Consider the following 17,062-nt stretch of genomic DNA (forward strand, 5'->3'; position numbering starts at 1 on the left):
TGTCAGAAAGTGCTTTATAAATAAAGTTGGCTTGGTTAAACTGGATTATGGCATTCTCCATAACCTGCTCGTTTCACGCCATTCATCCATAAAACCAGAGCTAATCTGCTCCTCAACCACTAAACTTCCACTCAGATCACTTTCCACGATGTGTGCAGCAGATGGTGGGACAGCATCCTTCAGGACCCCTCGCATGAACTCTTCCCATCATGGAGAGCTTTCCTTCGGGACACCAGTTTAGCTTCCTGGTTTAGTCTGTCCATGGAGGCAGCCGTCTCAGCCCACTACAGCCACATGTTGACGTGTTGGCTGTAAGAGTGGAAGCGAAGCTTTGGGCTGAATTCGCTTTGCATTTTTGGCACAACAGGAGACACATTTTAATTCAAGTAATTATGCAAACGGACGCGTTTCACTGGGAGGAAAAGGAGAAGACGAGCTTTGTTGTGGACTACAAAGCCGACTGCTCCGTGGAAGTTTCACGCACAACCACATTTCCCTGCAACTCCCCGCCGTTTGCATGCCAGCGTCCGATGTCCTGCCAACACACAACTTCCTAAACTGGCAGCGTTTCACAGAACTGGCAGGTCAAACACACACCCGAGCCTGCAACACCTGAAGAGAAAAACTGTTCTGTGTTTCACAGACCTGAACAATCTAACATCTCACTGAATGAAAAAGTCCCCGTTTGTCATTTAAAGGCTCTTGATGATCCTGATGAACGCTGATTCAGATCAGTTTAGTCGGCTGTCGTTCGATGCCCGGTGTTTTCGCTTCCAAGTGAGCCGAGCTCCACGTCGGCATGAACTCAGTCCAGCTGTGTGTGAAGTTCTGCAGATGTGCTACCTTAAAACACAAGTGTAGAATCCGTTGTCCTCCATTTCTGCCGATCTGAACCAGATGGAGTCGTCTTCTTTACTCAGCCTGTGGCCTGAGAAGATGATGGGCTCCTGAAGGAAAGAGACATTTTTATTTAGACCGACATGAGCTGAACAGAAACTATAAACTATATAAAATGATTTAATATTAATACAGTAGTTCAGTGCAAGACACTGATGGTGTTGGGTTCCTCTGCACGACTATTTACATTCAACCCTGGAATCTGGAAGTAGGAACAGAACCAGCCTCAGGTTTGGACAGATACTGAATCTGGTTTTAATGGAAATTGTGTCCAAATGTTCGACTGTTAGCATATGTCATGTCTTAACTCTTATATCTTACTCTGATATCAGTACGACAGGTATCAGAGTTTGGTCCGCATCACCGGCGGTAAGTCGGATTGGTTTCCAGTGTGGGTTGGACTCCACCAAGGCTGCCCTTCATCACCGATTCTGTTCAGAAATTTTATGGAACTTCTCTCCCTTAGAGATAGGGTGAGGAGCTCGGTCATCCGGGAGGAGATCAGAGTAGAGCCGCTGCTCCTCCGCATCGAGAGGAACCAGTTGAGGTGGCTCGGGCATCTGGTCAGGATGCCTCCTGGACCTCCCTGGTGAGGTGTTCCAGGCACGTCCCTCTGGGAGGAGACCCCAGGGAAGACCCAGGACACGCTGGTGGGTTTAAACCTGGGAACTCCTTGGGATCCCCCTGATGATCTGGTGAACGTGGTTAGGGAGAGGGTTTGGGTTTCCCAGCTTAGACTGCCGCCCCCGCAACCCGACCCCGGATAGGCGTCAGAAAATGTCCATCCATCCTTCATACATGCCCGCAGTGCCGAACTACAGCTATTTAATTATCCCTTTCGGGTTTGGTGACTATTTATCGTATCTCAACAGGATCTTTGCAGTCAGCTTCTAATCCCCCCCCCCCCCCCCCCACACACACACACTTCCCGACCAGCGAGACCAGCCGGTTGGTGAGGCCTGTCATCGGTTACTAAGAAGCCTGCCAATCACCAAGTGAATTATTTTCCTCTCAAAACAATTTTTAACGAAGCCCAGTGATTGACAGGGCTGCTTCCGTGTGATGGCCGGTGTCACGGCGACATCTGTCACATCACACATTACCTCCCGGATCTCGCCTCAGCAGCTTAATTGAAAACACAAGTTGTGGTTTGAGCAATAATTTTCCTGTCAATGTGTTTGTTTATCTTTATTGTAACCGTTTCTAACCCGACATGGCCTCGATGAGGGACTGTAAGGATAAATGGTGACTTATTGGAATGAAATTTAACCCTGAATTAATTAACGGAGAAGTCGACATTTCTATTCCAACTTGCATCACATCAACAGGCTTCTTATTCCTGCCTCCTTCCATCCTCTGACTCCTCCCGTCCGCCCCGTGGGCTGTAAATCCAGCCATCTTACCTCAGCATCTCCTTTGTTCTTGTACCAGATGAGGCGCAGCTTGGCGTTGGTTGCCATGGTGTAGTTGGTTCGTATGTAGCTGTAGAACAAGGCACATTTGACCCGAACAGGCTCGCCGGCCAGAACGTGGTACTCCTTCAGGTCCACTGACCAGTCTATGCATCCGTCCACTGGGAGGAAAAAGAGAGGAAAACAGAGAAAAGTTGAGAAGAAGAACCAAAGAAACAAACTCCGGTTCAGAAGTAAAACGATTCGTCATCAGAAAACACTCCTTAGAAAACAAAGACGTATGTTTCAGAAGAAACTCGTTGGAGGAAGACGGAGTGTTTCATCTGATTTCTTCTGGTATATTGTTTTTATTTGTTGAGGCAATAAGAGAAAAAACAATCTAGATTTCATGTTTTTTTCTTCTCTCCTCTGTAAAAGGATGCCAGTAAAACTAAAAGAACATGCTGTGTTCTTCCATCCTTCCTGTTGATGGAGAGAAAGCAGTAAAAACCATCTATGAGCTGGAACTCAACACATAAAAATAAATTTTCTTCATATTTCTCTGCAAACCATGAAAAAGTTCGTTGCTGAAGGAGTTTGACGGGAGGATGGGAATGAAAAGGAGAGAAGGTCAAACCAAATGGACAACAAGATGGCTGCAATGATGGAGGGTGAGGCGAGGTCAACCAGAACGAAAAGCAAGTTACAGACCAAAGACAAGACGGAGCAGCTGCGACTGAAAAGGTCAGAACCCAAAATGACGAGGCTGCTTTCCCAAATGGACCTCGCCTCCCCTCCTCTTCTCCACCTCCCCCTCTTTTCTTTTCTTTCAGATGTCTTGTGAAGGCTTTGTCCTTCCTGGTGGTTTTTGGCTCAGATAGTCGTACCGTTCGTGGCGTCATCACAAAGCCTTTCTTTCCATCTGAACCAGCTCAACAGACCATCCCATACCCTACCATACCATACGCTACCATACCCTACATTACCATACCAAACCATACCCTACAATACCATACCATACCCAACCATACCCTATCTCATCCTACCATACCCAACCATACCCTATCTCATCCTACCATACCCAACCATACCCTATCTCATCCTACCATACCCAACCATACCCTATCTCATCCTACCATACCCAACCATACCCAACCATACCCTATCCCATCCTACCATACCCTACCATACCAAACCATACCCTACAATACCCTACCATACCCAACCATACCCTATCCCATCCTACCATACCCAACCATACCCTATCTCATCCTACCATACCCAACCATACCCTATCTCATCCTACCATACCCAACCATACCCTATCCCATCCTACCATACCCTACCATACCAAACCATACCCTACAATACCCTACCATACCCAACCATACCCTATCCCATTCTACCATACACAACCATACCCTATCTCATCCTACCATACCCAACCATACCCTATCTCATCCTACCATACCCAACCATACCCTATCTCATCCTACCATACCCAACCATACCCTATCTCATCCTACCATACCCAACCATACCCTATCCCATCCTACCATACCCTACCATACCAAACCATACCCTACAATACCATACCATACCCAACCATACCCTATCCCATCCTACCATACCCAACCATACCCTATCTCATCCTACCATACCCAACCATACCCTATCTCATCCTACCATACCCAACCATACCCTATCTCATCCTACCATACCCTACCATACCAAACCATACCCTACAATACCATACCATACCCAACCATACCCTATCTCATCCTACCATACCCAACCATACCCTATCTCATCCTACCATACCCAACCATACCCTATCTCATCCTACCCTACCCTACCATACCATACCAAACCATACCCTACCAAATGGACAACAAGATGGCTGCCGCGATGGAGGGTGATGCGAGGTCAACCAGAATGAAAAGCATATCATACCATACCATACCATATCATACCATACCATCTCTACCATACCATTTTTATTTCTAAAGCACTTTAAAACAACAAACAGCAAACGAAAGTGCTGTACAGTAACAGCAAGTGAATAAAAACAAATGAATAAATAAAATGGTAAAATAAAGAAAACATATAAAAAAGAACAGTTAAAACAATGCACAAGGACACAGATGACAACTCAGTCTTGCTCAAAGGCCAAAGAATAAAAATGTGTTTTTAAACAACTTTTAGAAAGAGTAAGGGAGTTTTCCTGTCTAACCTGCAGAGGAAGGCTGCTCCAGATGTTTGGAGCTGGAACGGAAAAGTCTCTTCTGGATTTACACCGTGTCTAAGGGACAGCTAGAAGTATCTGGTCTGCTGATCTAAGAGCACGCTATGGTGTGTAGAGATGCAGCAGGTCGGCCAGATAAGGAGGGGCAAGGCCGTTAAGATACTTAAAAACAATAAGAGAATCTTAAAATTGCTCCTGAACTGAACAGGAAGCCAGTGAAGGGACGCTAAAACCGGAGACATGTGCTCATGTTTTCGTGTGACAGTTAAAAATCATTCTGTACCAGCTGCAGGCGAGAAAGCGCGTTTTGGCTGATTCCTATAAAAACTGAGTTACAGACATCATGTGGCCCTGCTACAGAAAACCTCCTTCGTCTCACATCTTCATCTGTTTTGCTTGGACATATCACGAGCCAAGCGGGACCATCCATGTCCGGGTGGAAGAACAGCAGCTGCTCTGACTCAAGTCAAACCGGATGCAGAGTGTTGCAGTGGACTGACCCCAAACCAGGCCGCCATGCTGTCAACCCGCTGTGCTGACGTGCTGATAGACCTAATACGGAGTTTCATGACTCTCCATCCAACCCAACTTTTATCAGATTCTAATTTTCTTTCTTTCATTTTCCAGAAGGGAAGACGGTTATTGTCACTGCTGTGTGGAGAGAAGCGCGCTTGGCAAAATTAAAGAAATGATTACAGGTCGGAGCAGAAAATGAGAATTTGATTCCAACAATCAGACATCTGGCAGCATCTTCATCGCGTGTTTGAGGCTGAACAGAGGTGAAACGAACGTTAGATGTAAACCTGACAAATGGATTTCCTCTCAGCTCAACTCTATTTCACGCTTCATATCTTACTCCAGTCTTTTAATGGTTAAGTTCACATAGAAATAATTATAGAACCCTTAAAGACCTCAAAAAATGGAGAAAGTCCAGTTTTTTACTTGAAGATTTTATTTGGATCTTGCGCAAAATTTGATAAAAATGTTCAAATCTAACTGATATGCCAAAAGAATTGCAGTAAATCTGGGGCAGGAAACGAGTATCTCACTTAGTACTACATTTATGAATATTTATACACACCTATATATATATATATACATATATATATATACATATATACATATATATATATATATATATATATATATTAAAGGGTTAATACACATTTCTACGACAGATCCCACCTCCAACCAGATTTTCCTCGATGTTAACGCAGCATTTCATACATTTCTGATGTAAAACTGAATTCGGAATCGTTCTGATGGCACGGTGAGATCTATCACCAACATCCTGGAGCCGTCGTTGCTCTGCAGCGCCATGAAACCACGTTGAACTTTTTCTTTTTTTAAAAGTCGTTTTACTTTATGGCAACATAAAGCCAGGCATCATGGCTGATTCAGAGAAGAAATGCAAGAAGAAAAGAGGGAAAGGAAGAGAGAAAGGGATGGAAAGAGGAGGAGAAAGACAAGAACCAACATAGCTGAGGAGAGCTCAGAGAAGAGACAGGATGCAAGATTTGTTGACCTGATGCAGAAAATCTGCCAGAAACCAGATGCAGGACTGAACTGAGAGGATTCGATGCAACCGATCGGCCGCCACAGCGAGACTGTCATCTGATTTATATCCATACAGTTATGACATCATCATATTTATGTAGCTGGATTCTATCTGGACTAAAGTTCGTCGGAACGGGTCTTTAATTCAGATTTTGAAGACGTTGTCATGAACTGACACTATAAAAGAAGTTGAACATAGTAAACGTTACTCCACCTGCATGAATCCCTTCTAAGGAAACGTTTCCAAAGGAAACTGGTTCCAACTGGTTTACGGTGAGCTTCCACATGGCAGCCATCACCGTGGCCGTGCGCTACTGTAAACGTGCTTTATCGCCCTGCAGGACCAGTCCGCTGGAATTTACTCAACACAAAGTCCCGACGGAAGATTTAAAGCCTTCATTTGCATCAGTTTACACTCCAGATTTACGGCCACACACTTAATTGGTAACATTTATAGATTTAGCAGTATGCATTAAGTCATGTGGTGTCAGGAGAGATTCAGCACGGCGGCACGCAAACACAGATTTATTGCACACGCACACACTTCCTCACCCTCGCAAATTAGTCCTCATCCATGTCTGCCACAGTGTTACACACACACACACACACACACCGTGTTAACAGGACTTGTGTGATCACTGACGTGGCTGATAGATAGAAAAACTCAGTGTGTGCGTGTGCGTGTGCGTGTGTGTGTGCGTGTGTGAAGAAAAAAAACAGGTATGAATGTTATTTGTAATGTAGGAAATGAAGCAATGAGTAGACCAGTCTGTCTTGATGGTTGTAAATTAATGAGCACACTCAAACCGAAGGTGTGAATGCCCTCCGTTCAACGCCTAACACACACACACACACACACACACACACACAGAGGATGCACCCAGGGCATCGCATTAATAGAAAATCACATTGGTTTGCTCTACTGGACTAATGTGTCTTGTTCTGGACCGTTTGTAACACGAGTCAAGCACACACACACACACACACACACACACACACACACACACGCCGACCTGCATGCTCAAACACACTGCAACAAAGGCAGCATATGTAGCTGCATGTCATAACCAAGGTAAATCCTAATGATTCGTTCTTTTTTACCCCGACACATGCTTGTGGTTGTGTCCTGATCTGTAGAAGAGATGTGTGTGTGTGAATATAGCTGCACATGTGTGTAAAGGAAAGCACAACTGCCTGTGTCTGTAGACATATGTGTGCCAGAATGGTTAGATCATTCTGTCAGGTTTATCTGCATATAAATGCTCACAAACAGCAGAATGAAAATAAACGGCAAAGTCTCAGAGATAACAGCAACACACACACACACACACACACACACACACACACACAGAGAAGCAGTCACATACTCATATAAAGGGAGAACTTTGTCTCTGTTGGCTAATTTTTATGAACATGTATAGTTTGTTTTTAGCAAACTGCAGTCAGTTAATTTGCAGCAATAACTGCTTGTTCCTGATGCTGCAGAATTGGTTTAAAATGATTCTGCCTGAAGCAAGAAAACTTTTATTGCTTTGTTTTGTTCCAACAGTTTGTTACAACGATGGAAACAAAAATATGAAAAACATAATCATATAGAATTTCACGAAAGAAATCAGACTTTTGTTTTTAAACTGATGTTCCTCAAACCAACACTGACAGACGTTTCTTAAGTAGAACTGGAAAGAAAAACAGGATTTTCTATAGTCTGCAGATATCTTATCATAACTGTTTTAATTCTACGTCACAGGGTTTTCAGTATTAATGTCAGATAATTTAGCAGATTTTGATCACGATGTAACCATGAGAATCTCCCGTTCCACCTCATCACCATGAGAATCTCCCGTTCCACCACATACCAAAGCTGCTCTGCTGGATGTAGATCTGGTGACTGTGGAGCCGTTGGAGGACAGTGAACTCATCGTCATGGTGAATAAAGCAGTCGTAGACGATCTGAGAAGTCTGTACCAGATGACGTAGTCGGTGAGTTCCTGCGTCTTTGGAATGTAAACAAGAACTTTACACCGAGTCATCTGTCGATACACTGAGCTGAGAATCTGTCATGTCTTCATTAATTGCTGTATTAGAGCCAGGAAGACCCCCGGACTGCGTTAAATGCCGACCGTAAATGTAGCGGCAGTGTGTTCTGTCAGATGGCGTGCTGGTGTGAGGTGTGCTATCTGAGGCTTGATGTGTAAATGTGAGTCTGTGTTGTGGCGTATTCCTCCCTGCTGGTTTCTGCGTTCACTCGGATGTGGATTCATCTCTGTCACCATGTCTCTGACTAGCAGAATAACAATGTTTTCCAGCCTGTGTCTGCATATCTCACACAGAGCAGCACAGCACACTGTATGCCCACCGTTCCACAGTAGGAATGAGCTTCTCTGTGTTTCTAACAAAACTTTGGTTTTCATTTCTTTATAAAACAAGAAACAGATATGGACGTTATATTTTGTATCTCAGCTCTTACTGCCTGTTTACGGTGCAGAACTGCACATGTGGAACATTATATTTATTTATTTCCTTTTGTCATGTCTCCCTGATGAGACTGACATGAGGATGATGAACAAGTCATCTTCCAGCATGGCATCAGTCCCAACATCGTGATGATTGCTCATGAGCCGGGTGCATCAGCCTCCTCCTAACCGTACCTGTCAGGATGTACAGAATACTCCGAGCACTCGGTGCTGCACGTCCTGAATGTGTTGCTATGGTAACATGAAAAGTCAGCATAAAGTTTGGAATAAAATACGTTTCATTGACATGCATCTTAAATGCCAAAGCTTAACGGAACAATGCTAATAAACGCTAAAGACAACAATAAATGAAAAAAATAAATATGCTGTAACACTAAATTTAATTCACAAGGATCAATAAAGTTTTGTTCTGTTGTATTGTTGAGCCACAGCTGCAGAAGAAATGCTGCCCCCCCCCCCACAAACTCTTTGCACAACCTCTGTAAGCTGCTCGTATTCAAACATTGCAGAATGAGATTTTCCGTGTTGGCCGCCGCCGCCGGGTCGTCCCCAGCTGCCGCCGCCGGGTCGTCCCCGCCCGCCGCCGCCGGGTCGTCCCCGCCCGCCGCCGCCGGGTCGTCCCCGGCCTCCGCCGCCGGGTCGTCCCCGCCCGCCGCCGCCGGGTCGTCCCCAGCCCGCCGCCGCCGGGCCGTCCCCGCCCGCCGCCGCCGGGTCGTCCCCGCCCGCCGCCGCCAGGTCGTCCCCAGCTGCCGCCGCCGGGTCGTCCCCAGCCCGCCGCCGCCGGGTCGTCCCCGACCGCCGCCGCCAGGCCGTCCCCAGCCCGCCGCCGCCGGGTCGTCCCCGACCGCCGCCGCCGGGTCGTCCCCGGCCTCCGCCGCCGGGCCGTCCCCGCCCGCCGCCGCCGGGTCGTCCCCAGCCCGCCGCCGCCGGGTCGTCCCCGGCCGCCGCAGAGAGATAACTGGCAGCAGGCAGACGCTTCCTTTGCCGATGAAAATGATGATAAAAAGATACCATGTGAGGCAGGTTTAGACCAAACATCGGTCTGTGACAAGCTGGAAATGAGAAGAGGTGACCCTGAGGAGTTTCTCGCTGCGTTTACGGCAACGGCGATGCCTCATAGAGAGTTTTTGGTCCGGTGGATCGACTCCCGTACGGGTCCGTGTCACATCCTGGCTGTCAGACAGGCTGGAGCGTTCTGAGGTACGGTTGACCTTCAGTCAGGTCAGGTGTTTCAGGCAGACTGTGAAGGTTTTCCTCCTGGCTGGGTGAAGTCTGGCCGTTGCTTTCCGCTGCACATGGAGACGACTAATCATTCAGTTTGACAAACGGCGTCTCCATGTGCAGCGTCATGGTGGAGGGAATAATACACACACTGAACAAACTCAGCGAATGCCAAACGGTTTACAGACTGGCCTCGTTGGACCGGACTAAACCCATGATGAAACATGCATATTTCTGCAGCCATAAAGGCCATAACGATACTTTCAGAGTTGTAATTCATCAGTTTATGAATGAGTGGTGAGACGTGAAGGAAGATGCTACGCAGCACAAATGAAAACGTTTCAGGCTTGCCTCAAAAAACAGCGTTGGATGAACAGAGCTGCACTGCAAAAACTGAAATCTAAGATAGATTTAAAATCTTACACAGATGCTGATTTTTTTTTAAGATAATTCTTAGTTTTTATGCCAGAGAATTCCTCTTGTTTTAAGAGTATTTTTACTTGTTTTGGGGAGTCTCAACAAGCCAAATTTTCTCCTTCTGTTGGAAGATAATTTATCTGATTTAAAGCAACATTTTCCTCAATTTTAAGGCTGAGTTTTTGCAGTGTGGAGTTATAACTCTCTATCAGCTCGTGTGTGTGTGTGTGTGTGTGTGAAGGCTGACTGATGTGGTAAAGCAGAAGAAAATGAGAGAATTATCACTATAGACGGTATAAAAGGTCAGTTTAGCATCATCTCCCTCACCTGGAGAAACTCAGGCTTTTTTAAGGAAAAAAACGTAAAACCTGCAGAGCAGTGGGTCTCCAGACAGACACCCACCCTGCATGTTTTACATGTTTCCACCTCCAACACACCAGGCTGCAAAGAGAGGCTCATTAACAGGCTTGCAGGGAGCTTGATTAGGAGGCCCGTTGCTCTGAATCTGACGTGTTGGAGCAGGAAAACATGTAAAACCTGCAGGGCTAAACACTGATCCAGAAGATGAGCCGGGTTTACTCAGATATCAGTCGGGTTGCTTAATTAAAATAAAATGCTGCAAACTGATGTTCTATCATCTGAATTCTAAAGCAGCCGCTGTTCTACAGGTTTTAGATGTTTTCCTGCTCCAACACTCCTGATGAAAATCAAATCGCTTCAACAGCTTGTTAAGTTCTGCAGGATGACCCTTTAATCAAAATCACTCGCATTGGAGCAGGGAAACATCTAAAACCTGCAGGACTGCGGACCTTGGGGACCGGTGTGACACCCCTGGTATGAATCCGATCAATAATAAATCAATATTAATCTTCTTCTTTGCAGTATTGATACAGTTTGTCTTCTTTTCCAAAATGTCTCTTTGTAGTGAATTTTTCCTCCATCGTCACATTTAACTCGGTTCAGAAGCGCGCAGAGAAATAATCATCTTCTCCACGGAGAAGTTTACAGACCATGCGCACAGTTACGTCACAGCTGCCGCCAAATCGTCATGGCAACAGGAAAACTCCAAGCGGTAAAGACGTTTGATGTCGTTTAACAGCAGGAGAGAAGTTTGTCCAGCGTCTCTGGTCCAGTCCGTCTGCACGATACCCACAATCCCCTGCAGGACCACCACAGCTGCTGCTGCCATAACAACAGCCTGACCCGACACACACACACACACACACACACACACACAGGTAATGATCCACGCTCCCACAAACAGGTGAGTGCAGACATGCACACACACTAAACAGAGAGGCAGACACGCCAAGCACACACACACACACACACACACACACACACAAGTCTATCACCACTGCAAGGCAATCTGCACCCTGGGTGATGGAAAGGAGGAAAGAGGAAGAGGAGGAGAGAATGGAGTGAGAAAGAAAGTTATAGAACAGGCTTACAATGGGAAGAAACAGAGTGTGTGTGTGTGTGTGTGTGTGTGTGTGTGTGTGTGTGTGTGTGTGTAAAAAAGGGTTCCCGCCATTTTCAGCAGTGTTTTGTGCTGATGTTCAATTTCAGCTCGGAGCCAATTTGACGGCAACTTGTTTTCTCTCCACACATTTCATGAGAATGGGCTTTAGCCAAGATGGAGTTTAGATATATTTATATATATATTTATATGTCTGCAGGACACACTGTGTGTGTGTGTGTGTGCATGTACGTGTGCGCGTGTGTGCACGTGTGTTTGTGCACATGTAAAAGAAAGCCAGAAGAGCCATTAGAAACAGGTTCACCATTTTCAAAATGACTGCTCAAAATAAGTTGCACTGCTGCACAAATCAGAGGGAATGAACACACACACACACACACACACGCACACACACACACAGAAGCAATCTATTCTGTGAGCTGTATGAATATGGTAATGCATGTGCGGGTTATGGCCTTCATTCAGCGCGATGGAGTTACAACAGCATCTATCAGCATACATGGCTTGTACTGCCATGACACACACACACACACACACACACAAACACATGCACACACACGCACACTCGTCCGACCAACATACAGAGCAAAATACTCCACCTCGTATTAACACACTCCTTCACACACATACATCAGGGCTGAATAAATGGAGTTGACCACAATCTGCCCTCTGTCTAATGCTCCCAAACAGACTGAAATGTATTCAGTGTAACATGGGAACACACACACACACACACACACACACACAGCCGAGCCGCTGAACGATAACAGAAACGTGACATTTATCCGAAGCCAAACTGCTACTGAAAAACACCATGTGACCTGACCTGTGTGTCCTACAGTAGTGTGTGTGTGTGTGTGTGTGTGTGTGTGTGTGTTCTACACACCTGCTGGGAGTTCAGAAAGTAGCAGGAAGCTTTCCTATCCGTCCTGCAGTCTGAACTAACTCCACGTCATCAGATTTGTTCTAAAACTTTTCTGAAATGACCACGATGAAGAGTTTTTTTTTTATTTATTTATTTTTTTTTATTTTTGGGACAACAGAAGAGGTGATGATGTCATCAAACTCCTTTCTAACCTCACATTTAGTCTTTCTCAATTCAGGGTCTGAACCCTTCCAAGTGTTGCGTAGGCAACGAAGTGTTCTACGTTGTCTGCACACACGGAGGTGCGGCCACCAGGGGGCGCCTGACAGCTCACACCACAGGAAGTTGCTGGATTTCTGGGTGTAAATGAAATAACTGACATGGCAACAACACAGGAGGTTCAGTTCCAGGTTGTAGCACAAAGATTACAAAGATGTCAGGGCCCTAACCGAGCCGAGCCGAGCCAAGACGAGCTAAACCCGGCCAAGACAACCCAATCCAAGTTGAGCCGAACCAAGCCAAGTTAAGCCAAGCCAAGCCAAGGTGAGCTGAACCAGGCCAAACCAAGTAAAGTCAATTCAAGCTGAGCTGAGCCAAGGTGAACCAAGCCAAGCCAAACCGAGGTGAGTCAAACCCGCCCAAGCCGTGCCGAGCCGAGCCGAGCCGAGCCAAGCCATGCCGAGCCAAGCCGTGCCGAGCCAAGCCATGCCGAGCCGAGCCGAGCCAAGCCAAGCCGTGCCGAGCCAAGCCGAGCCAAGCCAAGCCGAGCCAAGCCGTGCTGAGCCGAGCCGAGCCAAGCCGAGCCGAGCCAAGCCGTGCCGAGCCGAGCCGAGCCAAGCCGTGCCGAGCCGAGCCGAGCCGAGCCGAGCCAAGCCATGCCGAGCCAAGCCGAGCCGAGCCATGCCGAGCCAAGCCGAGCCGAGCCAAGCCGTACCAACTTTATAGAGCACTTTAAAACTGACTTTGGATCAAAGTTCTGAACAGAAGAAAAAATGCGTCCAACCAGCTTCTCGTTCTCCTCTTGGCTGTTTGTTCCGTAAAACAAACATATCCGGATAAAAACTTTAACTCACTCCAATCCGTGTTCTTTCAGCCTTGTGGTTTCTCATATTTCAGACTGTTCATCGTCACCAGGATTTTGTATTGATCTGGGCGTGTTATTGATGGTTTTCTCGATATTTAATCTCCTCCAGTGGCTGAAGATGGTGAACTGGAACAGTTACTGTAATATCTATTAATCTGTGACGTCATCGTCAAATAAAACCATCAAATGGAAAGATCCAACTGGCGCCCAAACCGGCAGCCATAATAAACAGACTTAACCCTGAAATTCCAACCTCTTTAACCCCATTTACACTCTACAGTGCACGTACACGTGCACGTGGAGCTTGTGAAGCCTGTTGGAGCAAACCGAGCATTGCCAGCAGAAATCTCGGGGGGGTGATGTGACCACCGAAAGGAACCAAGAAGAAGAAAAAGCTGTATTGTATTTACTGGCGTACAGATCCGTACAGACCGCTCCCACCCGCCGCCGCTTGTTTTTATGTCTCTCTGAGAATCGGACTCATCATAACGATGATGCTGTCGCCATGTTGACCTCAGAGGTCGGAGGTGAACTCCAGACTCTCTGCTGACTCTGGAACCGTTTCCTCCCCCTGAAACTGTGTTTTCCCCCCTTTTGGTGAACAGTCGGCATCATTTCCCTCACACAGAAAAGCCTTTGTGTCGGGACAGTTTCACACGTTTCCAAACGGTCAGAGCGCCCGGAACAGGCTGTTCCAGCCTCACAGAGAGGGAACATGGGATTTGATTGGTGTTGCTCAGAGGCAAGTCGCAGCCCCGCTTCCTGCTGGGTTCTCGCCCCGACACGGGCCTGTCGACACCGTCGACATGTTTGACTCTCCTGAGATGTCGCTGAAATGCCAGTTGTTGGAAATCAGGTCATGAAAAGGTAGAAGTGGGAGTCGGTGGACAGACGAGCGGAGGACGTAAAGAAAAATGCCGTTTGGTCAAAAAGAACTTAATGAGAAGAAATGAGTCCCATTTTCCTGGGAAGCAGAACCCACTGGCCTCCTCGTTAGCCATGAGGCTGGGAGAAGAAGAAACGGACAGACGGAGGGAGGAAGGAGACGGAAGCAGCTACGGATGGAAGGACAGACAACATTTCCTGCTTTGACAGACGAGGTAAAAGGATGAAGATGAGGAAAGGAGTTTAAAAAGAAGCTGTTTGGAGTGTTTACGACATCGATGTCAGTGTCCGATGAGATGCGGCTTCTTGGTATAATCACACACAGAAAGGAGATGATGGGAGCGGTAAGTGATGATCCATGTCACACCTGAGGTAATGTTAGTGTTTGAGGAAATGAGGGTCATTTCTGCTGCTGAACAAACCGCCATCGGTGCCGTCCACACGCCTCCTCGCTTCCACACATCCTCACAACAGACTGGAGAGCAGCTCAGAAACTATGAGGCAGTTAAAAAATGGCAAAATAGCTCTTATTTTCCTGCATGTAGCTTCTCTACTGCTCTGACTGTCACTCTGATTAGATTTCCTCTCCTGTTGCAACATGACGACACTCCCATCATGAAGATACACGCCGTCTGCAGCCCGACAAGGACAAAATGTCCACGCAACGAGGAAGGAAAGCTCAGTAGCTGCGTTTAAACTCCGTCAAGCTTAACTTAAAAACAATAAGATGAAAATGACTTAGATGTCGTAGAGTGCACAGATAAACTCTTACATGGATCCACGACGATGGACACCTAGAAGCACCTAAAGGCCCGACTGGAGACGATTCTCCGCCGTTTCATCTGAAATCTTCATTCGGCCTTTTAAAGACGCTTTACGTAACTTTCTGACATCAAAACTTGGCGTCCCGGACGTGTTCGATGAAGTGAAGTCTATGGTCTGTATTTCTAGATCCGCTGCAGCCCAGCAGCGTCCCGATGCTGAGGAACCAACACGATACAACGTTTACATCCGCGACGCGACGTTTGGCTTCACGGTAAAATAAGGAAGTGGATGTTGTGAACACGCAACGTCGCTGATTCAGCAAAGAAACAAGAAGATTAGAAGAGAGGAAACAAGAGTCATGGTGAGATGGTCTTCTGCTGACTGGAGAGAGCTGACAGGTCAGGCAGGATGGAGGCTGGGTTAGCTGTCAGTAGGGGGCGCTGACGGGCACAAACGTTCTGCAGTGTGTCCCTAAAGGGATACCGTACCGTCCTGCAGCTTCGCCCAGGCCGCGTCACACTGCCGCCGTTTTGGAATCGCTTTGCAGGAAACTTCCACCAAAAAATTCAGATTCAGGAATTTTCCAAACATTCCTCAGAAATAAACGACGCACCTCGGAAATGTTCCGGGAGTCACGTTAGCTTTGCTGTGTAGCTCCAACGAGCCGCATTTAGCTCCAAAACAGATAAATTAATATTTATTTAATCAGCTATAAACCCTGGAATATCACATGTATTTATGATGAGACATAAGCAGCAGTCAGAGAACAAAACACTCATAAACTCTTTTAAAAGAATTGTTTTCAAGTCCAATAAAAAAAAAAGTTTTATTCAAATATTTTATGTCAAATTATTCTATTTAAGCAAAAAAATGTTTTTAGAACATGAACATTTTCCAAAATGTTTGTATAATTTTAGAATTAAAATAGATTTATCAGAAATTTTTGTTCACGGCAGGATTTTACCCAAACTGCAGATTATTCTCGATCAAATATCTTTAATTATATCAGAAAATGTATTCTTTTTTACTGTCCAACAAAACATCATTTAACTCAGTATGAGAAAAAAAATCTTGTTTTTTCTTCACTTATTTCTTGGTTTGTGAAGGATGACAGACATAAAAAGCTGTAAAATAAATCCATAAAAGTTCAGTTATTCAGCGCGTGAAGACGGAGAAAACACCGGAGTCGTCCAACTGGACGGGACATGGGAGGACACCACGCCTCCTTCCAAACCCCACGAAGAAGAAGAACCAGGAAAGAGACAAACTGAGGATGAAGAAGCAGAAGATAGAAGAGCAGCTGATGCTCGATCTGAGCTAATGTCGTCTTCTTCCTCCTTATGCTACACATAACCTCACGATCTTCACGCCATGAATTCTCTCTGCTGCTGCAGCTCCACGTTTGATTCCACATCATTTTCCCATCGTTGATGGTTCAAGTCGGATCTAATCCTGCCTGCTTGGGAAGGTTTACATCCGGGAAAATGAGGCTGTGTCGCTTTTATCCGGATAAAAACTGATTTTATTTCTAGCTGGAAGTGAATGAAAAGTCCTCGTTAGCTTATAGATCATACCTGATTCTTCCTACAGCAGGACTGAACGCATGTTTAATAAGGAGGAGAACTTGTTGGAATATTTGTACGCAGCTGTTTGTGTTTCAGGAAGCTTCCAGTGAAACTGAGGGAGGTTTGTGTGTAAGAGGTGGATAAACGGAGACCATCCGACATGGAGGGAAGAAATGTACCCAAGACGTTGCTGCTTCTATTCTGATTGGTCCAGTT

At 46.1% G+C, this 17,062-nt stretch overlaps 1 protein-coding gene across 1 annotated transcript in view; it reads right to left on the reverse strand.

Moving 5' to 3' along the window:
* Positions 1–17,062, reverse strand: part of il1rapl2 (interleukin 1 receptor accessory protein-like 2) — a gene marked incomplete at both ends in the record, with an annotated part of 457,831 nt that overhangs the window by 228,292 nt on the left and 212,477 nt on the right. Inside the window, 2 exons of the mRNA XM_079250294.1 lie at positions 844–947; positions 2,301–2,470. Coding sequence (XP_079106420.1) covers positions 844–947; positions 2,301–2,470 — 274 coding nt within the window. The remainder of the gene's footprint in view (positions 1–843; positions 948–2,300; positions 2,471–17,062) is intronic.

Source organism: Telmatherina bonti (genome assembly GCF_933228915.1).
Source record: "Telmatherina bonti genome assembly, chromosome: 12".
In the NCBI taxonomy this organism is placed as follows: domain Eukaryota; kingdom Metazoa; phylum Chordata; class Actinopteri; order Atheriniformes; family Telmatherinidae; genus Telmatherina; species Telmatherina bonti.